General features: G+C 39.7%; 1 protein-coding gene across 1 annotated transcript; it reads right to left on the bottom strand.

Moving 5' to 3' along the window:
• On the bottom strand, positions 1-27,795 carry LOC140232794 (uncharacterized). Its single transcript, XM_072312911.1, has 19 exons — positions 27,687-27,795; positions 22,819-22,899; positions 16,396-16,484; positions 14,518-14,710; positions 13,175-13,503; positions 12,256-12,402; positions 10,519-10,645; positions 10,025-10,257; positions 9,390-9,590; positions 8,414-8,593; positions 7,337-7,615; positions 6,441-6,734; positions 5,838-5,942; positions 5,007-5,134; positions 4,212-4,329; positions 3,750-3,879; positions 1,481-1,684; positions 829-1,007; positions 1-116 (listed from the first exon to the last, which is right to left on the bottom strand). Exons 1-19 carry the CDS (start codon positions 27,793-27,795, stop codon positions 30-32), a joined length of 3,213 nt encoding a protein of 1,070 aa, XP_072169012.1. The 3' UTR covers positions 1-29.

The following is a 27,795-nucleotide window of genomic DNA, read 5'->3' as shown; positions in this document are numbered from 1 at the left end:
GTTTGGGGAGGGGGATTTTTTTCCTTTTATCACCGCCTGGGAGTCGGACGAGATGACTTGGACGTGGGTGTCTTTGATCTGGCTGGCGAGGAGTAGCTTGCCGAAGTTGGAACATCCTGCAAAGGTGAAATCACAGAAATTATAGGCCATTTCAGATCATGGTACACTCGAGAGTAATAATTGATTGCAAAACTGATTTACTGGTCCTTTTTCACCTGCAAACTGTGCATTAAAGAAACATACATGTACTAACAAAATGCAAATCTTTATAATGAAGGGAACTGCTGAGAAAGACATTATTATTTTCACATTGGCATGTCAGTTTTATTTAAAGTAAGGACATGGTTTCATTACTTTTCACATATTTTGCGCTTCATTTGGCTGATATGAATTCTATAATCCTGAAAAATATCTTCATGATTTTCTCTGTACATTTTGAATGGGCTGAAAATTGTGTGCTACTTTAGTGATGCCTCCCTGGTACGAGTATGTGTGTGTGTTTGTGTGCTCTTGTGCCCTAGTTAGTAGTAGTAATCGTTTAAACGCACGTGTATACTGGTATGCTAGTAGTTTCTGTGCAAGCCGTGCATTGGAATGGATCAGACAACACATCAATTTTATTGCAGGGAGTCTTTTTTTTTTTTTTTTTTTTGGTAAATTGCATGAAAATATATGAGTAAGCAATTGTGCAGCATGAATTTGAAGCACCTGCTAATATGTTTTTGAGCTACTCAGTGCAAAACATCTATTGTATTGCGCATATATATCAAAATTTACAGTGATTGCTCGGTGGTCGCACAGAGCACGGATTATGGATCACGTCCTCACCTCATACTGGGAGAGTCGGTCCTTGAGAGCCGCCACCTCGGCGCTGTCAGTGCGCTTGGAGGCGGCACCCAGCTCCACACTGCGCACCCTCTGGGCGAAGCTGAGGCTGCAGTGGGACTCCCCAGAGTTCTTGGCCACGGGGGAGACTTGGACCACCATCAGTGTCTTGCTGTCACCACCTACACAGAGATTGAAGCATTCCGGGAGGGGGAGGAAATAATAAATGTTGCGTTAAAGTGCAACTCCACGCCACATGAAAGATCACAAAGTCCATAGAGTGAAATCAAACATACCACACAACCAAATAATAGCAATAATAAAAACATGGATATAGCTTTCATAGAGTCACACATTCAGAGATACGGTGATATCCCAAAGAAACGGGGATATCACCACAGAACATATGCATGCTCCATACAGTATTGATATCACGTCCAACTCCACATGCAAATCATATCTGGTGTTATGAAATTGCCTCATAGTTTTTGAAGAATTGGTCTTTATCAAGTGTTTTATCTGCTCTCAATTGCTTGGTTTACACACAGCATGTTGGAACTTTTATATCTTTTCTTCTAGGAAGAAAAGAAGCTAAACAGCAGTGAATTATACGAAGAATTTTCTCAGCTGGATTGGATTCAGCTGGAGGATTTACCGAGTGACTCCTGGAGGAGGTAGGTCAGCTTGGAATTGCGGTATGGGATGTGGCCCTGCTTGGACCGCAGGGCCTGGATCACATCGCCCAGGGCCGACAGGGACTTGTTGATGGACTGGGCCTCTTTCAGCCTCTGCTGGTCAGTGCCAGACCCCGATTTGTTGACCCGCTCTGAGCCAGCCAGATCAACCAGGTTTAGTTTCCCTGGGGAGGTGAATGGAAGCAAAACATAAGTCTTGCAGACATGTTGTACCTTTGGCCCTGGATTATCATTCATATGTAAACAAGGGTACTACTATTCCATTTTCAATTTTAAAGAGACCCCAATAACTATCAATTCATTGCATATGCAGCTAGGCTGATCTGCTAGTCTTACACAATAATTCAATAGATTGAATACTGTATAAGTTGTTATTTTCGCGAGGGTTTAATTTTCACGAATTTTGCAAATCACTGTTGGACCGCCAACACACGAAAATATCTTGACCTTACAGGCACTAGTGCACTTACGATAGCGTCCGTGTCAAAATCGTGAAAATGTCCCTGACCTTCTCATTCGCGAAAATATCTGTACGCGAAAATAACAGCTTAAACAGTAATCTCTGTCTACGAACGGTGTCACATGCTAATACTTTACAAAGATTTCACTCTTTTAATACAGCTGGATATATCAAACTAGATTTTCAACTCACATATCACATACACTTCAGGAATGCTTTCATATTACTTTTTTGGCTAAGCAATTTTGGATTCCAGATTTGACTCAAACCAAGCTGAAGTACATTTGCATGATATATAATTTTAAAGATTTCTCCTTTTTAGCACTGTGACAAGAAAATAACATTCAAACAGTAAGATCATCTCTTCATTCACTACTGTTAAATACACTTTAAGTCTGTTGAGTAACACACATTTTCTTTCACTTGTTCCTACTGGAATTGGCAACCATTCCGATACCAAAGGCATGCCTCCCAAATCCAGGTTTTGATAAACATAGAAGCCCCCTCATTGTAAATGCTTCCTGCTTCTATTTGAAATAAATTGAAACCTTTCATTTAAAAAAGAAAGAAAGAACTAGAAATGTCGCTACGGCGACTGGTGTATGCCTCCGCCATAATACATGGTTCTCCTAATAGGTCTATAGTACAATGTCTTGACAATGTGTGATGACAGTTTCACACAATTGGCAAAATATTAAAATGACAGGTTTGCCACAAATGTGCTGAATGTTCACTTTCCTAGAACTAGGTTCAATTGGATGAATGATTAAAACATCAAGAGTGCAGGTATTTGGGGGAACTGATGATTTTCACTTGACTTTTGACCCTTTTACAAGTTTATGCATTGAGTAATTTTCAAGGTATTGAGAAAAAGTATAATTTCAGTATCAAATGGTAAAATAGTATTATCGAAACCTGGCCTTTGACCTTTGACCCCACAGTTCCAAAGAGAATCACTGTTAGGTAGAACATGCATAAATATGTAAGTTTCATGACAATACCTTGAGTTATTTTTGAGATATGGAGGAAAAAGTGCAATTTAGCACTTTCACTTGACCTTTGACCTTTTGACCTTTGACCTTTTGGCAAGAAACTTCCCACAGAATATATATTGGGTTATACATGCATACATCAAGTTTTAAAAAAATCCTTCAGGCACTGCATAAATATAAGGAAAGTAGTTATATTTTGAGGAGTTGACCTTGACCTTTGACCCCTGACCTTTGACCCATGACCCCCAACTTCCCTAGATAATCACTGCCCATCGGTACAAGCATATATACTAAGTTCCATGAAGATACCTTGAACCATTTGCGAGATATGGAGAAAAACATGAAATTTCAATTTTTTTTTTTCACAAAATAACCTGTGACCTTTGACCTTTGACCCTGTGACCCTAAAATCCACACAAAGTATCATCCCCCAAGGATATACCCTCATACCAAGTTTGATGCAAAACCACCACACGGTTCTTGAGATATCGACAAAAACAAAACGGGACGGACGGACGTACGGACGTACGGAAGTACGGACGTACGGACGTACGGAAGTACGGACGTACGGACGGACGGACGACCCGAAAACATAATGCCTCCGGCCACTTCATTGGCGGAGGCATAAAAAAGAAAAACCTACTTCCGAAGCATACTCTTGAAGACTGCACAAGTTGTCAAATGTATGCGAAGAACTGAATTTTAAATTCTAAATCAAATTTCAAAGTCTCAAATATATATAGAAACGTAGAGCATGAAACATCACATGGCACTTACCAACTGATCGCTTTTTAGTAGCTTTGTTGGTCCCAATGATGTTGACACAGAGCAAGGCGTGTGACCGCGAGCTGTGTTCATTCATGTCAGTACAGGCTGTGGAGCGATTTTTATGGCCAGTAGCAAAAACCTGCAGAATTGGAAATGGTAAAAACATCATTATATTTCATTCCAAATTAACAATTCACCTTATATCTATTAAAAAAAAAATATATATATATATTATATATTAGAGCTTCAACCAACCTTTAAATTGGACTGGCTAGCATGCGTCTACTACCATGGGCTTTCTAAGGTCAGATAATTCTCATCACACCTCTACTGGCATTCAATATATTCTGAAGACAAAAGCTTTGCTGTGCATTCTTACCAAATTGTTGCTCCTCACAAAATGCATGAAAGTTTTCATGTACGCAAAAAATTTCTGGTTTTAGAGTAGTCTTCTTCAAGGCAGAGACTTGCCTCATTGATGTCGTCCACCGAGGAAACCTCCACCTCTGTTAGTCCAGGTACATAAAGACCTCCCTCTGTTGACATCTTCACATCCAGCTTGTTGGTTGGGTCGCTGCTCAACAGATCTCTGTAATGGCACAAATAACGATGGTAGTCCTAGTAACACAGCACAAGGCTTCAAATGATGTATGACAACGTCAATGGAGGTTTCCTTATCTATCTGCATTAGCATACGCTTTTGTTGAAACTTCAAGTTTCCTTGCCCACTGACAATATCATCAAGCTCAGTCATCTCTGTGAATGATTTAGCAACCATAATTCCTCCTTCATCAAACTTATCAACACTGAATCTATCCAACTATGAAAAAAAAAACAACAACCATGATTTATATCTCAATTTCTTTCACAGAGGAAATACATTGAAAGTTTGAGTGTGAGAAAATGGGACATTCAGGAAGCAATAACATCATAATCTAAGCTCATTTTGTGTTTTGTGATTGTGATATCGTGATATCTTTTGGGATATCACCCAAGGTGCCACCCCCACCCATCTCCCCCCTCCCCAACCCGCCCACGGATGCTTGCCTATGTAATACATGACACTAAACTTTCCCAAATGCCTGTAAATACAGTAATATATGTTTTGTGTAATGATGCTCTGTTACCAGTCACAAAATCATATGAAAATAAATAATTCCAAGACTTTCATACTCTTTGGCAAAATTTTGATGAAACTTTCAAGTTTTAACATGAGAGTGGGGCTTTTCTTTGTGAAGATTTCAAGAGGGGGAGAACAAAGAGTACCTCAGCATCTCATTATAGATCTCCATGACGGAGACGGTGATGGAGAAGGTGAAGTCCGAGCGGGCAGCGGTCTCATCAAACAGGAGGTGGAGTGCCCTTGGATTGATGCCTGGATTCTTAGCTGGGCCCTGGGAGAAATGCGAGAAACATTAGACGCGAATGATTAGGCATGGTATCTTTGAAATTAAAATGTGGCATGCTCAAAGTCTTCCCCACCAACCCCTACCCCTCCCCATCCTCCTTCACTCCCTTAATTCCTCTCCCAATCTCCTCTGTTTTTCCACCCATCCCCATCTCTCTCACCATTGTCCTTTAATAGGACATACTTAGACAGTTTGATAGTTTGTCTCCTCTTCTTAGTTTCATACACCACAGGTGTGATCACAAATGTCAAAGTCAGCCCAAAAATATTGAGATTTACTCTCACTCTTCACCCTGGCATTGGGAGCAAAGGGTGAATGTTGGTGCTGAAGGACAACATCAGAGGTCAAGGTCAGCATCACATCTATTTACTGTAAAAGTAGAAATTTTTGTGGTGCTGAAATTTTCGCGCATTTCGTGCAATCAGAAACTAGCGCGAAAAAAAAGCATGCAAATATTTTTGCTTGCCATATGTTCCTGTAGTTGATGTCTTGATACCGCGGAATTAAAAACACGCGAAACTCTTCTTATCCGGCTGAGCGTGAAAAATTAGTCGCGCGAAAATATCCACTTTTACAGTAGCTGAAAGTAACTTTTATTTTTCAGAGTTGAAAATTTACTTATTGAAAATGACATTTTCAGACTCTCTGAATCAAAGCATCATATATCTGCATATCAGTTTTGCATTACCTGCATAGTGAATGTCTTCCCAGATCCAGTCTGGCCGTAGGCAAAGATGCAGACATTGTAGCCGTCAATGCTGGAGATGATGAGAGGCTGGACCTCATTGAAGACCTGGTGATATTGGGAGAGAAAGAGATGTTAGGGGGGAAAAATTGTGTGAATGCCTGAATAACATTGGTGTTGCTCCCTATAGCATAACTCCTATGCAGCCTATTGATGTGCAATATCCTCAACAAACACCTGTGCATCACTAATGACTGGGTGTATGGGTTACAGCTGATGATAAAGAGTAGACAGCTTGTGGATGTCAATGACTGCTTACACATTAACTTTCCAAAAATTATACAATTATATTTGTAAAATTAACAATGACATCCCCACTGACAAACAACAAAAGACCTGTACTATATGTTCACATCATGAAAAAAGAATGAGGAGCTCCATAATGAAAGAAGCCATAACATCTTTTTTTTTTTTTTTTAGCTTCAAGAGCACAAGTACGTGCCATTGACAGCAAAGACGTGAAGACTTAATAGAGTGCACATATCATCATAGGACATCATATAGAGGCATCACAGAGCTACAATCTTGGCATGCTATGCTGCTCACCTGATCCTGGGTGGAGGACATGTCAAAGACCTTGTCCACCTCGAAGGTGGACAGTCGCCCCTTGTTGGTCAGGTTCAGCAGGCCGTCGTCATCCTCGTCGAAGGTCACCACCGGCTTGGCGGCGATGCCGCTCCCATCCTCCTTGATGAGGGGCCGGACGCGGGCGAAGACGCGGATGTTGCCCTTGAGGTCGATGAGCTCGTTGTGGTACTTCTTGCGCAGGGCCAGCTCGCGCTGGTACTTCTTGTGGAGTTCTTCGTTGTGCTTGGCAACCTTAGAGAGCTTGGCACCAATCTAACAAAGAGCATGAAGATTGAAATGATGACATTTGAGGGTGACTTTGATGCTAATGCTGCTACATAGTACAGCTAGTCCTTTTCTCTACAATTGCCTGTCATTTAGTGCCTTTTCTTTCCTCACTATCAATAAAAAAGAAAAGACTCTGGATATACTATATGATAATGACCTGCAAATAATCACTACTTCTCCCAATAGTGCAAATTCACAGTATACGTCTGAATATCATGCTTGACTTGCTTCTTGAATTTCCATTTCCGTCATATTAAAAAAAGAAAAGAAAAAGTGATATCATATTCGAAACCACCTTTCCCAATTCACAGCCCCGTCTGCAACATATAGCCTATGCTACCATCATTAGCTGGCTTTTGTAGGCTGCATTTCAATGAAAGAATATGCCATAATTGACTAACACTCCATATTGCTAGACTATTTTGCCCTCTTCCTCATAGAAGCCCACCTGCCATGAAACTAACATCCTTCACAAGGATAAAAAACAGATTTCTACAAGGGGGGGGGACAACAAAGTTATATAAAATTCAAATCTTTCCCTCCCCCCCCCCCCCTTTCCCCTTCCTCCATTCCCCAACTCTCCTCACCTCCCTCTTGGTGTCCTCAATGGCCTGACTGAGCATGGTGGGGAACTGGCTGCACATGGAGCGCAGTTGCTGGTACTCCTCTGCTATCATGAGCAGACCTGGCCGCAGCTGCTGGAAGCGGGTGCGCATGGCCGTGTACTTCTGCAAGAGGAAGCTGCTGCGTTGCTCCGCCTCTTCCCTGGTCTGCCTCAGCTCCTCCTCCTTGGTGTCCTCCAGCACCCGGATCTCCTCCTCCATCTGCTGCTGCACCTCCGCCATCTCCTGCTCCCGCTCCTCCAGCTGTGAGAGGTGGGAGAAAAAACAACAACCCTCCAATGCATCATCCTTCCATCAATATGGTAGTTCATAACATGTGGATTTAATTTGTAATCATCATCATCTCTGGGTGATGGTTAACATCAGTATGACAACCTTCAAATCAATAAGTTCACTGAATGAAGCTGTTGCAAATATTCTGTGTTAGAGTGTGTGTGTGAACAAGTAGCCTCTCTGAATGCCACAGGCATCTTCCATTTAATACAATATTGAAGCATTTTCTCAAACAGGCTTTGAAACTAGTATTGTGACGTCTCAACCCATCCAGTCTGTTTTTTAACCACTCCACACATTCCTTTTCTATATCCATCACAGGACAATTTAAATCTCAACCCCATTTCATTAAAGTTGCTACGACAGCAACTCTGGCTGCAACAAGAAGTGTCACAGTAATGACAAGATTCCTGCTTTCTGATTGGTTGTTGCTACGAGAGGTTGCTATGATTTTAGCAAGAGTAGGTATCCTAACGTACATCTTTTATGAAATGGGACCCTGGACTCATTAAGAGTTCAGAGTCCTGTGCCCAATTTCATAAAAAGTTGATATGATAGCAACTCTTGCTGGAATGGCAAATTGTCACGGTAATGACAAGAATCCAGCTTCCTGATTGGCTGTTGCTATGGGAAGTTGCCATTTTAGCAAGAGTTGCTCTCCTACCATCATTTATGAAATGGGATCCTGGATTCTGTAAGAGTGAAAACTAGATCCTGGATAATGAACATAAATGAGATCAGACCACAGTCAAGAGTGACAACCAATACCTTCTGTACAAGTGAATCCACCTCAGTCTTAGACTCTTCCAGTTGCTTCTCAGTGTCTTTGTGTACCCCCGTCAGCTCCCCAAGGTCCTTCTTCAGCTTGTTATTTTGAAGCTTGAACTGCAACAGCGCCCTCTTGGCTTCCTCTGACTCCACTTCCACCGTCTTGGTCACTTCTTTGATCTGGCCAACAAAGAAATGTTTTCTCTTGTCTATTTGCTTTTGCTCTTTGACTTTCAGAGATTTACATATACTAATAAATTTTCAAAACTAAATCCCAACAACGGGGACAACTGCATTTTACAAGGATGGATTTTTTCGTTGCAGAATAAAAAGGGACATAAAATTCATTCAACCCATGAGAAAATTTCCAAATGAAAAAGGCAGGAAAAAACAACCGATACACCAGCAAAATCCAACCATGACATAGCTGCCTGTAATTAATGACATCTTCTAATGTTTCCTACACTGTGTGTTCTTCTTAGAAAACTTGCTAATCATTGCCCTCCGGAGCATTATCTTGAATCTGCATAGTCTATACACTGAAATAATATGCACTGACATTTGAGTCTACATGTATCACTTTTTTCTTATCTCTGACAGGGCCTATCTGCTGGCTGCAAAACAACAAAATGTCACATTCTCAAAGAGAGAAACTTGCCCCACATGTCATGAAAAAGAAAGGATGGGCAGATAAATCTCGCAAAACTGTTCATTCTCTGAGCAGCTACGGAATGATCATGTAGCAGACATAATCGCATACGATTCCATGCCTTATCACCATGCTTCTCAACCTTTTTAAACCCGAGGCCCACTCCTACAAATTTTTCGAGGTCGACAGTTATATGAAATATGAATCTTTTCTAGTCTATTTTTTGCTGACATCGTAGCCCACCAGTGGGCCATGGTCACAAAGCACGGCTTAATCAGATCACAAAGCTGTACGTCAGGCGGGATGATACAAGTGACGACCTCTCACCTCTGGGTTGGCCTTCAGCTCCTCGTAGTCAGCGCGCATTTTCTCCAGCTGCTTCTTCTTCTCGGTGAGCTCCTCCTCAAGAGATTCCTGTACCTGGAGCTGTCTGTTGGCAGACTCAAGGAGCTTCTCAGACTCCTTGGCTAGTCTCTCCTCCAGCTGTTTGATCAGCTTGCTGTTGGACTTGTTGGCCGACTGGAGTTTCTGTTGGGGTTTGGACGGAAGCATAGCACATTGCTCACGGATACATGATATTATTGCTCTGTTCTCCAAAAGGCAAATAAAGGCACATAACAGCAAAATCATGTGACACTGCTGAATCATATACTCACTCTTTCATGTGCGCTGGTGTTTGGATTTCAATTGGAGATATCATGGTTATGTGAAACACTAAGTAGCAAATCTCAAATGACTTTTACCTTGTTTTATCTGAGGGTGAAGATCAACTCAAACCTCTTTAAAGCCTTCTGATTTACTTAAACGTAGTCAAAAATTAAGATTTGATCAGCTTAACCCATTACATATTCCTTCATCTACTTTAACCAATGAAATACAGTATTTGACTGTAAGCTGATGCATAGTTTCCACACACATCAAATTGTGGTATCTTAGGTATAGGGTAGTCAGTGGTTTAATACCTTGATCTCATGCTCGTAGGTCTCCTTACTGCTGAGAATGGCTGACTCTGACGTCTGTCTGCTCTCCAGCAGCTCTGAGTTGAGTCTTGACACCTCCTCCTCCAAGATCCCAGCCTTATCCCGGTAGGCCTCCAGCTGAGCGATCTGTGCCGACTTCTCCGCTAGCTGGGATTCCAGCTCACGGATCTTCTTTCGCGCCTCTGCTTTCTGTCGCTCGACATCTTCATTTAGCCCTAGTCATTACCAATGGAAAAAAGACGCAGAGATACACTCAAGTACAGAGATAACAGAGTCCTTATGATTATTTCACATTTCAGGTGTCATTTACACCTTTGCCTTATGCTACTCATTTCTACAATGCATTGAGCAAAACAAGCACAGTCACATGGCTAAAAGGAAAAGCTTTGAATTCAATTTTTATGTTTTCACTCGACACACAAAATACATGGTGTATACAGTATGTCGTCTGGCATGGAGTAGGTGTAAATTTTTACCTGCTGTGAGGTTCTTTGCTTCGGCTTGGCTGGCCGACAATGCTTCGAGTTCCTTGGTCTTGCTGGCTATCTCTGCCTCAAGTTTCATCACCTGCTTCTGAAGTTGTTGGCGCTCCTGTTCAGATTGCTGAAAATCCAAGAACATACAGGAGAAAGACCTTTTGAGATGCAGTGCAGAATTGGTCAGCGAGCTTAGTGAATTTCCCTTTTTTGTGGCTTAACCGTCACGCCTACTTTGCATTTCCTTCATGAATGTCATCCACACTGAGCAAAGTATCATTTCTGATCAAAGATATACTTTTGTGCTTTTGATTTCAAGTGATGTCAGGTCAGAAACACGTTATCATTATTATTATTATCTTTCATTTTTTTCTATCATCACAGGCATGTCCACTATCCTAGTTTACTTGTTTTATTTTTGCTACAGCAGGTCTTGAAATCCATTACTAAAATTTGGCCAATTAACATATGATCACAGAATACCACGCAGAAATACATTAATATATGCACATCTACACATCGCATAACTATTTCTAATATGAAATGCAGGGTACTCAAATTCCATGAAATAATGAACGGCATTTTGGCAGGTTTCCCCAATATGTGATGGTGCAATTTATCATCGCCTACATTGGATCCTTGGGAGGCATTGGGGACTTTACACAAATTTCATCAACCATGCAGTCGAGGCATCATTTAATGCAGTTTCCATGGGTTGGGGGACAGGACTTGCATGGTTCGATGAACAAACTGTTAAGTGCAAGTGGGGCAAAGTGGCTTGTGGAAAGGCACATTGGGTCAGTACCACTGCACAGTGGATTGTTGAGAAGACTTTCACATGGCATTGAGTGCTTTGTTCAACGGGACAATGACAGGATTAGGGTGAGTAGGCTTCTCTACCCCAGATGACTCAAATGTTGAGATGGGGTTCATGTATTGTGGCAATTCCTGGTTTCAAAGGATTTAGGCTTCCACTGCCTCTTACTGGCACATGTGGTCCCCATTGAGTGTATACTGAGAATTACTGCAGAGAGCCCTTTTGCTTAGTTTGATCCCCCTAAAAATCCAATGAAAATACCATCTCTGAGGTGTTAGGAAGAGCGGCAGAGGTGAAGGAAATAAAGCAGCTTTAAAAGCCCAGTCGGGGACATACCCTTTGTTAAAAGGACACAAAAGATTACCGGTAACCCACACTCTTCCTCACTGGTGTTTAAAGTAAGGACTAACACTCCCTGTACATGTGGCAAATATGCAATGACTTTAATAGATGTCAACAAATATCCCAGGCTGAAAAAGTAAGTTACAAGTGTATGAACACCCAATGATGGCACCAATTTTCCTGTTGACTGACCATGCTAGCACACACACAAATAATGTACGCATCTGAGCACATATACACACATACATACATACAAAAACACATCAACATACAAGAACACAGACAACCCCCCACACACACACATAAACACATCCACACCCAAAAATAAACAAAGATACAAAAACATGTACACTTACAAACACATATCCTTGCAAACACATCATTACAGAAATACACCCAGCACATACAGTGAACACACACATAAATGCACACAAACTAAGTTTAGATACAGTGTACAGCAGACACAACACTCTGTTAGTCAGGTCTCATTCATACCACAAATCATGTGAGGGCTCGATCCCCACCTCCCACCCCACCTCCCCCCCCCCCCCCACATTCTTCCTCCTCCTCCTCCTCACCTTCAGTGACTTGGACTCCCGCCGTCGGACCTGCTCCTGGTGCAGGGCCTCCTTCTTGTGCCTGGAGCAGTCCTCCTTCAGCTTTCCCACCTCTTCCTTCAACTGCTCTACCTCCTTCTCATAGTCAGTCACACCGCTCAGCTGTCTCTGCCAGAGCAAAAAAAAGGAAAAGAAAAAGAAAATGGACAAACAATTCATCAGGGGGAAAAGGAAGTGTTTCAATCTGCATGTTAAAATACCGTTTGGAGGGGCCATTTCACTTGAGGCTGCATTCTCGAGGATACAAGAACAAGAAAGAGGGAGACAAAGAGAAAGAGAGAGAGAGAAGAGGTCTAGCGTGAGGGCATTTCCCTTTGTGCGAGTTTTGCAAAATAAAATTACATCACAGGACAAGACTAGGATTTACAATGAATGAAGAGAAGAGGAAAAGGTTCAAGTGCGTATACAACAAGAAATATTGAAATAATGCCATTACAGTGGCATGGAATGAATCATATTATGAAAAAATTGCCAGCCTAAAAGCCAAAATACAAAGCAAATTGAAAATGAAAATAACTTGCCTTTTCAATGCTAGCAATTTTGCTAGCATCAAGCAAGCAATAAGCTTGGCACCTTGGGTGTTGGGGGGGGGGGGGTTGGGAAGGTGATATAAATATGGTCTGTGTAGGAGACTAGGTAATCACAAGTAAAAATAACACTAGGACCTTAACAACACTTATGACATACATATTTCACACCAAAATTTTTTTTAGTGTCTTTTCATTTATGAAAGAGATGAAATTTGTCCCACATAATGAGAAACCAAAGCTGAAAGAAAAAGAAAAATCACCAACAAACAAGAAACACAATGTCATTGACTGGAGTACAAACTGACTGGAGTTTTATAGGACTCTACTGGATCTTCTACATCCATACTCACTTGCTCATCTCGTAGTTGTTTGATCATCTGGTTAGCATCCTCCAGCTGCTGTCTAAGCCCCGCTTCATTGTTGTTAGTCCCACCCTTGGGGTCGGCCCCGTCTCCTCCCAGGATGTGGTAGGAGTCGAGGGCGTCCCCTCCCCGGTCCAGGTGGCCGTTCTGCTGCTGCTGCTGCTGCTGTCGCTGCTGCATCTCCTGCAGGGCCTCCTCCGCCATGAGTTGCTTCTCCCTCGCCTCTGCCATCTGGGTCTGGACCTGCTCTAGGGCATTGATGAGTTGCTCGAGTCGCTTTGAGATGCTTGGGGACGGAGTCGACGGGATGCTTGTACCTGCGGTGGCAATGACAGGAGCAGTTTAGGATTGATCAATAGATTGATCAACAGCTGCGATAAAAATTATGCTGATGACAATGACAATAATGATATTGATGATGCAGTTAATAGAAATGACATTCATGATGACGATTGAGTAGTAAGTGTAACACAGCTGTATCTTACTGATCTGTTCATCTCAACCTCACACCCTTCTTCCATTCCTTGAATTCCTTCCCTCATTTTCTTTTAAATCTATTTTCGTATTACTCATACTGCGCATGCTACTGGAGTGGCATTTGTATGTCATTTCCTAGTCACTTCTTTAATCAATTGCCACATCATATAGCGTACCTGACTAGCTAGATAGTGAAGACAGCTGTGCCTGTATCTGCATCTGATCTCTTCATCTCAGTTCATTCATTCTCATCTGCCTCGCCTGACTGACTGTGCAATGAACCTTTGATAGACATCAAACCATATAATCTCCTTGACATATTGCCTGGAAATATACTATCCAGTTACCTTTACATGCGTCACTTCACTGCTTTGATATTGGTGTTGTTGATGTCACTTCTTAGATGGCACCGAGCTGCACTTAATATCTGGTTGTACTGTCACACCAAATAGTCTACTTGTACTGGCTCATATGTGACACTCACCGACTACAAGTGGTATTGTGTGTGTGTGTGTGTGTGTGTGTGTGTGTGTGTGTGTGTGTGCATGTTTCTCTCTTTTTTTTTTTGCAGCAATGTTTTCTTGATGCTGCAGCCAGCGACAATTATGTAACTACAGGTTGTTTTTCATTTTGCCAAGCACAAATAATAAATCAACTCAACTCACCTCAACTAAACTCAACTAAACTGAACTCAACTCACATCTCAACTCGACTCAATTCAACGCACCTCATTCCCACCCCACTCTCACTCAACTCATCGCAATGCCACCCCCTCTATTCCACTTTTGCTCCACTCCACACAACTCAACTCAATTACTCAACTCAACTCAACTCAAATTGGAGACAAGGCTTACCGTTTGCCGCTGCCTCCACCTCCAGGATCCTGGCCTCCTGGTCATTGATGATGTCCTGGAGGTTCTCTACCAGCTGCCGCTTCTCCTGCATGTGCAGCTCGTGAGATTTGCGCAGGATCTTGATCTGTTGCCACTTGCTGGCCTTCTCCTTCTCATAGCTGGATCGGTACTTCTGGGAGCTCTCTCTGAAATTCTGGGCGGGCCAAAGTTTGGGGTATTGGATGAGTTTGGGTTTACTTTGATGCCACTTGCTAACATTTGCAGATGAAAAAAAAAAAAAAAAAAAAAACCAGCTTAAGTGCTTCAAAATACTGTAAAAGTGGATATTTTCGCATGACTAATTTTTCACGCTTGGCCGGGTAAGAAGAGTTTCACATTTTTAATTCCGCAGAATCAAGACGTCCCACACAGGAACATATGGTAAGCAAAAATATTTTTTTATGCTTTTATTTTCGCGCTAGTTTCTGGTTGCGCAAAATGGGCGAAAATTTCAACACCGCGAAAATTACAGTAGGTGAGTTAGGGATGAAAATAATCAACATGAAAATGTTAATCATTATTATCTTTTAATTACTATTAAATATACAAAACGTGAACAATAGCTTTATTAAAAACTGTTCCTAGAACAAACTGTCACTGTAATGGTTTATTGAGAAAATTAGTGGTATCTCCTTATGTTTGCGAGTTCATTGCAAAATCTTTGTATGGTAGGGTGTTTTGTGATAAAACTGAACTATACATTATGCATCAAATGTGATAATTCAAAAAACATTTGAATCACTGCTCCCAATGTTAAAGAATGGCTTTAAGTGATCATCAGGGAGAAGTGTATTGTTCATCTCAAGAAAATGACTATAGGACCAATAGCTTTACAGTCCTTCAGAAGAACAATCCAGTAGGTGATTAAGAAATGTTGGTGATTTGATCAAACATAAACCATGTGAGAGTCAAACAAAACAATCAGATTGCAACAGAGGGATATTGTTGCCTACAATGGAAATAGAATCAATATCCAACTTGTTGGCTTTCAATTCACTTTGTAATCACTTTGTAAAATCACTTTGTACTGATACACATTCAGCTACACAGGCTGGCAACATAATTAAAATAGGGAAATGATGAACTAGAAAAGCACTCTGAGAGCGCAGACCTCCGCAAAACAGCTACTTTCCATCGTGATCTTGCTCTTCCATAGAGATCAGTGATTTCCACCCACTGACAAATCTCCAGATTTCCCAATACAGAAGCCTTTATGTCATAAACTCCAAATGCGCGGCGTGCCTCTCCCCAGTACAAACTAGGGCACGCACTTTAGTGTGCGCATGAAAACCTCAAAAATTTGCAGCTTGAACTCCCAAGTTCATTGACCCTACATGGCAAAATACCGAAAATCCTTCATAAAATCCATAAATATTTCCTGATTACTACCAAAACTTAATCATTTGTTACTTGTGTCATTCTCAACCTTTCCTGTAAGTTCCAAATCCGTTTACTACTTTTCGAGTTATTTTGCACACAGACAAACCAACGGTAACGAAAACATTTAACCTCCCCCTTGGTCGGAGGTAATGATTCCAGTACTAAGCATTGCTCATAAGCCTTCAAGTGAAACCTATTCATGTTAATCATACAAGGGGAACAACACAATGCATTGTTTTTATAAATTAACCCTTATACAATGAAGAATACCACAAGACAGTGACATGAACATATCACAAACAGCAGGTATTTCTGATGACTAATTCCTACAGCAGTCAGTACATTACATGAAATGGGGATGAATGTCTGTGGTCCACAAAAGAATCATTTCACATCAGTACCACTGTGGGAAAAACAACTCCTCATATATATCTACCTCTCTTTTTCGTAATGTCTCACCTTGACTTTGAGTAAGAGCTCGTCACGCTGCAAGTGTACCTCTTCTAGTTCTCTGCGTAGGGCGTGCACGTTTGCCGCCGACACCATTGCTGCAAGATTTGGAGTGCAGACGAAATCAAGAAACATTGGCACTGACTTTCTTTACTATGTTACACAACCAACATTAGAACACTGCACATTATAGAGTAGAGAGTTATAGAGGCTTGCAGTGAGTGTTTAAGCAGGTCGCTACAGGATGTCAAGTTGGCCAGACAAGCCAGCTGCCTTTAAAAAAGGTTATTGGCATTGATACAGAATATGATCATTTCAAACATGCACTCCATAGGTGTCTAAATCAACAAAAGGGATTGGGCTGTGCATGTGGTCCTGACTGAATAAATATGGTACAGGTTTCACTTTTGACAAGTCAGCCATGCATTGAAAAGTCAGGAATGAATAATACACTGCCATTCTTTCAGCAGAACAAATGTTGCTAGGAATCTTCTCAAAACATCCTCACCAGAGAACAATCCCAGCTACATGTGAGTATATTCTCAGTGATATTTCTCAAAATACTACAAAATTGGCTCTCTCTTTCAAGTGAGGGATAGGCTTACACATAAAACATTATAATTGTCAATGTGTGAACAAACAGATCAATTTACATTTGTACCACCACAAACCAAAGACACAAATCTTCTAAGGTATGGCAAATAGGCTTGTTCAAACAAAAAGACATAATTCATTCTATTGATTTGCACAAATTTTGATGAAGATCTTTGGTGAATTACTATTTCCAAATAAGCTCACTACTTTGATGATATCTTTTAGTGACTGCTTGCTGGAAACTTTAGGTCCCAAGTTCAATTTTGGAAAGCTACTGGAGAAAAGACTCCCAAAATCAAATGTACTGTAGAAGCAGAAACATTAGTAAGTGGGAGGCAACAGCCTTTTTTCGGATGATGAAACTTTAGCAAATTGCCACTGGCATGCAATACATTGCATAGACAAAGACTTTGCATGCATTTTACTTATGTTTATCTTCAAGAAAGTTTCATGCACACAAAAATTTCTGGTTTTATAGTATACTGCATCTATGTAGGCAAGGTTGAGAAAGCCAGTACATAGCACAATTTCAACAATTATATCGACAGGATTTTTTCTTCAGTTTTGCTTTCAGATTCCTTGTTTTATGAATTCTTGCATGCTTGTTTTGGTATGAATAGTCAGGAAAAGATTCTTTAATTTGCATCTCTTATTCTGTTTCAATTTAGTACAAACTGGTAGGCCTACATAGTTGTGTGAGAAAACATTAAAAAAATACCTGATTATTTGATTAAAAAACAACAACAAAGCATTATTTTCAGTTACGTAAAATACCACTTAATAGCCAACAGCAGTCTTAGAGCTGAGCAGAATGACCACATTCTATTAGGTATGAATTGACCTTGATCTAAGGAACTCAGTGTGAAAGAGGTAGTGGTACAGTTAAAAGGACCACTGTAAAAGCAGCACTGCAAGGTAATGCTCAGTTTCTGATCAATTTGCTACTTCCAATACCAAAACAAAAGCATTATTTCAAATGTTGATACTAGACTATCTCTAGTCAGACATCAAATGTAAAATGTGATACCTATTATAATCTATGATCATGGATTCTGTGGCAAACTCATAACCAACCAAGATAGAATACTGCATAAAAGAAATTATGATTTGTGATAAACAAATTGGAGTACACACTTTTATATTTCCTAAGTATGTTGATGTGGGTGGATAATTTTACCTAGTAATAAATAGTGGTCAATCATGGCATATCTTTGAGTCCATGAGCTGGATAAGCACCAAGAAATGTTTCATAAAGGTCCCTTATACAATGTCCCTTGTACATGTAAATACTTCTGTACTTTTAATAGAACACAGACATACAGTACACACAGCAAGAGTAGAGTGCTCATCCTCACAGGTGCATTACACAATAGATGAAGTAAAACACTATTGGATTGCCTGGAATGTAGCCATTAGTCAGGAAAAGCAACAACACAAAAATAAAATCAATCAATAAAATCAATAAGCACTTCAAAACCCTCCCATCAATCCAGATGGGATGACAGTGGAATTACAAGTGCAGCATTGATCTGTGGAATTCACAATACACAGGTGCTTTGTTAAAATTCAATAGGTTCAGTAAGGGCATCAGATTAAAGCAAAACCAACTCTTAGGAAAACAATACACACTTTAACACAAACACACACACACACACACACACACACACATTTTAGAAGTAATAGTACTTGAAAGCATATCTACTGAAGATCTATGGTAATACTCCTGAAAGAACACCCCCCCCCCCCCCCCCTTCTCATACATATAAATTATTGATATCTGAAACATAAAATTGGTTATTTACCTCTGGGAAACAACGACAACCCCTTACACACACACACACACACACACACAAACACACAAACAAAAACATAATGTACACACAGGTGCAGAAGTAATACATATGACAGCACGTAATATTCTCAACAATTAATATTTTAGTTGTTATTCACACGTGCACACAGGAAAATGTGGGAAAGAAATAAAAGAACAACATACATGAGAATTCCTTCATCTTGCTGATTGCCACTGCTTTTTCAATTCCTTAAGATTTGTGGAAGAAATTGGGATAAAAGACTTGTTCAGAACATCAGATCCTACATGGAGAGTGATTTTCCTGTAAAATATGTAACCCTTCTGGAGTTTTAACTGTGATGTCATTACAGTTGTATTTCCCATTGTCCAAAGTTGCCTTGTACTATGTGACCACAATTTGAACCCAAATGCAGTTCCACTTGACTGGGCAAGTGTGAAAATGCCACTCCAAGATCCTGTTTTGTTTTGTTTTGTTTTTACTCTAAAGCAATTGTGTTGAGAGCCCCAGACAATAAGCGATGTGATTGTTCAAGAGGCGCATTCAAAGGGGGAAAAAAAACAACTTTGTTTTTTTCAATAAAAACAGCACAACACTTGTGAATAGAGAGAATACAATATGTTTCAAATACATTCATTTTTATGAAGAATAAGCTTATCATTTTGTGTCCGGGTAGCAGTGCAGTACTGGGGAGCTGCTAGTTCTCATGAAATCTTGACAATGTTTCTATTGTTCACACAAATTCAAAGCATGCATACATAATCAAACATTTCACTATACAGAAACCGTTTGAATTTCTGCTCAGTGCACATGACCCATATGCTCACCAATTCAATCATTGTGCATTTTCAGATACAGACTAGTGCGTTTGTTTACTACAACTTCTCCTTTATTCTGCTAACTGATTAAAATGAACAATCAAGCATAACCCCAAACAAGACCCTTTTAGTTCTGTGTATGCTCAAAGTACACAAAATGCACAAAAAGTGATAATAAAAGTACATTTAAAAAATCAAACAAATTAATAACAATGCATTCTCATATGTCTAAAATTGAATGCTCTGTTTGTGTTTTTAAGGAAAGTCATTTTAAAAAAGAGAGTATATTTTACCCTTATTGAGTGCTGGAATGCCGGAGTACACATGCCAAAATACAAACCATAATTTAGCATTTTATATGATGGGACAGTTCTCAATCTAGAGTTCAAAGGCTTCATAAGATTGGGAGGAAAATGTAAATTAACATTCCATTCCTCAGATGAGTAGTCATGTGATTAACTGACTTAGCCTTGGTACCAGACTCTATGCACTTATCTATACATGTACCTCCCCTCTTTTTAGTCTGCATGGCATGAAACAGCTGAACTGGGGGGGGGGGGTAAAAACATTCATCTCAAAAAAGAAATTTCACCTGGCATCCTGATATTTGCTAGTGCTCTATTTATATCATAGGTGAAACTATTTCCAGCTGAAATTTGATAGAGATGAAATATCAAACAAACATTACGGTGAAATTATAGTTTTGTATCACAATTGGCTATAAAAGAGAAAAGCTACATAATTTGAAGTTTCATATGTTTTCATAAAACAGTGATATCAGTAACCATTTGAATTGTTTAAAGGGTGTGTACAATTCTGGTCGAGGTGAGGATTTAGCTTTTAACATTTTGCGAGATATTCAGAAACCACTCTATGAGATGTCAAAGAGCATGCAGTTCTAAGGGGTATCAAAAGTTTATTCGATGAAAATCGGTTTTGAAATGGCTGAGACAGTTTATAATGGTGCATTATTTCATTTCCAAAGAAAGTTGGAACAAAGATTCACTGTATGCAAGCCAAAGGGCAACTTGTGAGGTCATGATTCTATAAGCTCATTGGATTACCATGGTTATAATTGTGCCCAATATCAGAATGTTTCATGAAATCAAGTAGGTACAATCGTGTAACTCATATGTGCCTCGTAGGGATTCCGTACATAACTACAATGTACATTCCTCTCAGTATTTAATACTTCCACTGTTTCGGTTGTTTGAACTACATAAACATCTGATGTGAAATTAACCAGGGGTCCATTTCATGAAGTCAGCACATAAAAGTCTGTACATAAATCTCAGAATGGCCATAGTCGCTCATCATGTAGCTATGAGAGACTTTCAAAGAGAAGTAAAATTCATTTCACGGGGTCTCTTATAAGTGTGTCTTATATGAACAAAAAAGTCTCTTATATGACTTTCATGATGAAATGGACCCCAGAACATGGGGTGGCATTACACTTCCAAAATGACAAAAACAATCCGGAGACTGGGGACGAGGCTAGATCTGACAGCTGGTGAAAATGTGACAAGCCACATGTCGACTACATGCATGCATGCCTGATCATTAGGAACTAACAAGGCTTGCCAGCATACAAACACTCTTAATTGCTGTATACAGCAGCAGACAAAGCATCACAACCATACAGCAACTTGCAAGGCCAGGTGCACGAGTTATAAAATATGTGAACAGGGTATTTCTCTCTGTATCGTAGAACCATTGGTATCATCTGCTTTAATACATAAGGGGTTAGCTAATCTTTTTTTTCCAGCCCTGTTCACATCTAAAATATAACACATTTTTAAATATTGACACATAAATATAATGAACCATATACTGTTTGATAACTCGCAGACTTTAACAATAAAGTTTTCCTCAATAATCATTGGATTTCATATGTGGGTATAGATTATCAATGGGCATTTATGAATATGTTGTTTAAAATGTAAATGACATACATTTTGGCTCAGTTGTTTTCAAAATCCCAACAGTGATTTGGAAGCAATATTATAGCTATAGAAGACCTCTTTAATGCTAACTCTGCTCAAAAGACAAGGTACAACAGTTTCCGTCACAGTGCCCTCACAGTCCCGAAATTATGACGTCCACAAATTGACAGTCCAGACCTCATTGACGGTTAGATGGTATAACATATCCCCAGCTGATATTTCTTTCACTAAGATTCTTCTCATACCAAGGACTTTCATCAATGATGCACTGTTGGATGAATCCCTTTCCTCTCATCCCCGAGTTGTGTGTACACAGTCACACACATGTATACAAGTGCACACACAAATTCTTTTGCGTTACAGTATATAAACATATGCACTCATACACCATAAATCACACATATGTACAGTATGTTTACACCTTTAAAACATTTAATATACACATGTACACACAGGCACAAACATACAGAAAACCCTCACTTTCAAGTTTGCTGAATATCATACATGTACATATTCTCGCCATGTTGTATACGTCCAGGTTGCATGACCCAGGATCTGGCCATCATATTAATATGGCAAGCACAAAAAGAACATGCCAATCAACCATATTCTGGTGTGAGATTCATATTGTTGCTATGGAAAATCACATTCAATATCTAAATCATTTTTTCTTTTGTTTAAAATACAAGTATACACACCAATATGAACTCATGAATAACACTTTCTTCTCCTCTCAATGGAACATTAATTTCAATACTGCAACTACATGTGTACTTGTACTGTGTATATGCTTTGCCCAACCATGTACATAAGTACAATGTATGTGTCCTCTGCAATATCTCACTATTCCACTATAGTGTGAAATCAATTAAATGCAGCAAAACTGGAGGGGAAAAAATACAATCATGCATTCAATTTACCATGTATAAAGGCAACTTATTCTGGACTTCATACAATGTACATTGGCATGCTAAGGTACTTATTTTATAACAGAATGCTCTCAAGAACACACATAGAAATATTTGGTTTGTAGTGAGAGCTATAACAGAGACTCCTAAAGCAACATTGCAGCAATGGCAGACAGAAAACGAGTGTGGCTGCTCACATCTGCAAAGAATTCTTCATCATGCCAGTTCTAGTCGAACAGCACCATAATTGGCATAATATCCCCTTGTAGAGACACTATCCTCATTACACACTCATCCAGCCACACAAAAACATTCACTGACCACAAAAAGAGTGAGAGAAAAAGGAGGAGAATCCCACCTTTTTTGCCTCCGACATCGCCATCTGCCGAGTCCTCGCTCCCATCGCTGCTATTTCCGTCCTCGTCACTAAGGAGGTCACCTGACGCACAGGGAGAGAGTAAGCGAGAGGGGAGACGGCATCTGATTATAATCTCATCTATGTAAATGAAGCACCCTGGATGTGCGTCATCTCTCAGACTCTCATGGTCGAACTCCCCGGGAGCAGACGTCTCCTCGACAAATACTTCATTGCTCCATTACTCTGGATCCATTTCCACCTTCAAACTCCTAGATATCTTCTGATCGCTTGAAGTAAACAGTTTGGAATATCCCGGGGAATTGATGTTTGCTCAGCATCCCATAAACAGCATATATTTTCTACTCTTCTTGATCAGAGAGCTGCTTGGGTGGAATTTTCATGAATAATGCACACCACGCTAGAGCAGTTGCGAGCATGCAGCTGCCATTCAAAGTGAACGCTACGCATTCATCATTGGTATCTGTGTATTGATTTTTGGTGCATGGCCATGAACTGCTTGTGATTAAGTGTTTAGCTGTTTATTGGCATTATGGGGGATGAAATGCTTCCAAGAACAAGAAGAAACAATGCTGTGAATGCAGTAAAATTGTGCCTCTTCAATCGTACCACAAATTGGACAGGCAGAATAGGATCATCGACATTTGAGAATTATCGGGAGATAAGAGAACTTGTTCATTAGTATTACGATCTTCAGGGTATCTAAAATGTCAGAGGGAGAGGATATGCTTTATAATGTACTTAAATGATCACTTTATACTGAGATCAGGGCCCCATTTCATAAAAAGTTGATATGATAGCAACTCTTGCTGGAATGGCAATTGTCATGGTAATGACAAGAATCCAGCTTCCTGATTGGCTGTTGCTCTGGGAAATTGCAATTCCAGCAAAAGTTGTTATCCTAACATCCTTTATGAAATGGGGCCCAGATGGAGTACTTCATATCTGAGTAAGTAAATCTTGCCTTCTTTTACTGTTTACAACGTTAGAGTAGTACATGGATGTATGTTGCACTGATGCATGTTGTGTCTTTTTCTCTGCCTCAAAATCATTTATTTTGACTCTATTAACATCAAAATGTACATGTAGGCCTCATCTTATTCAATCTTCAGTCATTTTGGTGGTACTGCAAAGCATATTTGGTGATCATACATGAATCTATTTCTCTAATAAAAATATCTGATTTTTTTTTTTTGTGAAGAATATAATTCTTCCTTGTTTAATCAGGGAAGTGTTACAGAGTATACAAGAAGGTATTTCACATCTACTTTAGAGAAAGCAATAATACAAAATAAAGTAATGTAGTACAAACTGTACAATGGCTCCTTGGGTGGCAGAATGACAACAATACAATTCAGGCAATGAGTCATACACTCACAAAATAATTGTAATACTAATCATGTCTTTTTTTTTTAAATAACGTCAGAAGCAGGCAGAAAATCAATAGATACTGTAAATACAGCTGTTGCAAATTAGATCATTGAACACTGGCTGCCTATCTCAGAGCACTGAATTCTGCTAATAGTTACACCATAGGCAGAAACACAATGAGCCCTGTGTATAAATTTTAGGTAATAAGTTTTGTAATTAGATAATTTTGCAAATAATTCTGATCTCAATGTCAGCTTTTAGTTTGATATTCACTCAAAAGGCTTTTTTCATGTTTTCTGTGTCTCTTGCAAATTTATTACTTTTGTTTTTCTGTTTTTCTTTTTTTTTAAGTCTTACAGAGTAAATGGCCTAATCAGGAGACTAGTACAGTTTGACCTCGATTATCCGGCCTCCTTTTATCCGGAAATCTCTATTATCCGGTCGCGTTCATGCAGTGAAGGACCTCTTTTTCATCCAAAAATTGAGAAAAAATAGTGACTTTAAACTCAATTAAAATTTCTACAAAACTCACACAATTTACCTACAATATTCCCGACAGAACTAACATATAAATTCACACCACATTATCATCGTAAAAGTAAGCAGTCATGATCTATCAGGACTACAATTTTGCGCAGGCTAGCATAGATTACACCACTGTTGCAGGGTACGCTACCTGCCTAGCTGCCAGTGCACTGGGACGGCAGCTTGGACGGCATGATACATTAACATTGTGTCTCCCATATCCGGCCAATTTGCTTATACGGATGAGCGCCGGTCCCAACATGGCCGGATAATCGAGGTCGAACTGTAATGTTGTTGTGTGTGTTTTTTTTTATTCTGTCAGACCTACAAAAATGTAGCACATTACATTGCAGATCTATTAAAACTTTCATTTTTGTTTGGTAATTCAATGTGAGAAATGTCTCTTGAATGTCTTTCAACTTCTCTTGACTGAGAGCCTGTCACTTTCCACAGGTCGGAACTGAAAATATACTGTTTTAGATCTTGTTTGTACTACTTAATTAGACATCCTCTGACATAATTCACACTGAGATCATTGGATTTTATGCAGAAATTACTAGTGATTTTGGATTGCTTTTTATGGCTCACATCCATCTACCATGAATACAGATGGGAGTTACAAGACTGTAAACATATATACTCAATCATTCAAATACAATACACTTTTAAGGAAATTGTACATATTATGTTAGAGGTCATACCAGGCTTGACAGTTCCAAGCCATGACAAGATGTACTATATTTTCCAAGAAGGCCAGACCCTGTCTGAAGTCTGGCTGCTCATTCAACCAAAGTACATGTACAAACTTGTACAGGCTTCTTCAGTTTCCTCTTATAGCTGCTGAAGGAGCACTTAGAAGAGAGCATCTATTGTTAGCATGATAAAGGAAGGTCTTTGCAGACTGGGAGCGCAAGAAAGTGTCTGGACACAAATGCAGGGTCTTCAGGGCTGGGTGTAAATGAAAGTGTTATGAGGCTCCGTGGGGAAGGGACCAACAATAGTCCTTTATTCATGACCACAGGCGTGCTTGATGGGCTTGTTACTGTCTGTTGAGCTATTCCTGGCAAAACTGCCTCTTCTTTCTCTCCTCTATCTCTCTCTCCCTCTTACTCTTTATCAACTTGCTCTGTGAACCCTATAATATGTTTATCTATAAATGGAAGTTGGTCCTCAGTCATAAATTGCAAATTAACAATTACTGGCAGCAGAATGGGCATAAATACTATAGTGTAAACTGCCTCCAGGAGTGGGTCTACAAGAATATGATGGCATTTTTGGAATGTGATCACTTTGTTTGTAGTGCCCACATTTTTCAGTTTCCTAGTAACAGTTGCACATCCTTTCAATACTAATGTGTCAATATGATTTTCATGGACACCCAGTTATTCTCAGTGACTTATCATTTTCTACTTGCTTTTCTAATTCTCTATGAACATACACCAACATATACCTGGCAATGTAAAAGCTGTTATTTTTGCGAGGGTTTAATTTTTGTGAATTTTGAAAATCACTATTGAGCCGTGAATTTAACAGCACACAAAATTATTGCGGACAGGCATCAGTGCACTTTTGTTAGTCTTGGCATCAAATCACAAAAACAACATCTCGCCAAAATGTCTGTGACTGCCTCATTCCCACATATATCTGTACGTAAAAATAACTGAATGCTAATCTCTAATCCTAAAATTGATTGATGATGGAAGAATGGTACCACACAGTTGTACTAGGGTCTCTCTAGATCGATGGATCTACACCCATGACATCTATCCATCATATCATCATTCTATTATTCATCTACCTATAGCAATTAATTCAGCTATCAACTGGTGTATACATCTATCTATCCATCTATCTACATATTCATCCATATATCACTGTATAAGCTGTTATTTTCGCGTACAGATATTTTCGCGAATGAGGAGATCATGGACATTTTTGCGAGACGTTGTTTTCGCGAATAGACACCAATGCTAACATACATGTAAGTGCACACTATTACCTCAGCATATCGCGATATTTTCGCATGTTGTTAAATTCGTGGTCCAACAGTAATTCGCGAAATTTGCGAAAATTAAACCCTCGTGAAAATAACAGCTTATACAGTATCCATCTTTATACCTTGATGTCTTCCATCTTTCATTTTAATGACCAGATTTTAACACACATTTGTGTGTACCTCTTCCATGACTCTCCTAAATGCTCTCTTATACTACTCCCCTAATTTGCTTGCTCCTATTTGCATTGTTAATATCTGAGCTACGCAGCACTATACTCTAATGATATACACTATGTTGTTTTCTTGCCTGCCTTGTTATAAAGAGTGGGTGTGACTAAATGTAGGGGTAATCAGTAACAATAGCCCCAGCTTGTACAGCTGGTTGGATAAAGCTGATACTTAATATGGGCTAATTATTCTATCGTTGTACAGATCTACTACACTGGAAATATCCCATGAGTTCATTGAACAAGTTGAAAAATGGAAAGGCTAGTCGTCTGGATAATGCAAGTGTCAAAGAAAGAAGCTAACTGCTGTAACATTTCATTATATGATTTTCAGTAACAGTTATAGTCACACACTGTCATTTACCTTTCTCTTCAGGATGAAGTGTGTGTGTATTTTCTATGATGGCATACACAAAGAAACCATTACCCTCTCATATTTCTGTCAGAAATTCATGCAACATATATTCCCCGTGAATTTCAATGTAATAATTCATAAATTGGTCAAATACTGGGAAAAAATGAGGAAAAGAGACATCATTCACACCCCAAACTATTCAGTATGAGATTACTTTTCAGGACAGGTCCCCAACCTCTACATGCTACATGCTAAACAGTTCTTCCCATGTGGAATATTTCCTTCCCCTTAGTAGTAATCTAAATCAAGAGAATCCCATTTAAGTAAATTTCTTATGTTGTAAGTGTGAATAGGGTTTGATCAGTCATTCACTTACTGTTGTCAAGTCCTAGCTCTTCCATCATGGACTCTGCTCGCGATGGGGTGGGGGAGGGCCTCGTCACCCGCCCCCCTGTGTGGTAGCTTTTTGGTGTCTTGAAGTTCAT

This window comes from Diadema setosum, chromosome 9 (genome assembly GCF_964275005.1).
Source record: "Diadema setosum chromosome 9, eeDiaSeto1, whole genome shotgun sequence".
Classification (NCBI taxonomy): domain Eukaryota; kingdom Metazoa; phylum Echinodermata; class Echinoidea; order Diadematoida; family Diadematidae; genus Diadema; species Diadema setosum.
The sequence above is the reverse complement of the archived record's forward strand: the minus strand, read 5'-3'. Positions and strand labels throughout refer to the sequence as shown.

Excerpts from the sequence above, each read along its gene's own strand:
- LOC140232794 (XM_072312911.1), bottom strand. The coding sequence starts at position 27,795 with ATGAACTTCAAGACACCAAAAAGCTACCACACAGGGGGGCGGGTGACG. Across the intron at positions 10,258-10,518 it reads AGCAAAGAACCTCACAGCAG|GGCTAAATGAAGATGTCGAG; the intron begins GTAAAAATTTAC and ends GGTAATGACTAG. Across the intron at positions 7,616-8,413 it reads TGGATTCACTTGTACAGAAG|CTGGAGGAGCGGGAGCAGGA; the intron begins GTATTGGTTGTC and ends CACCTCTCACAG.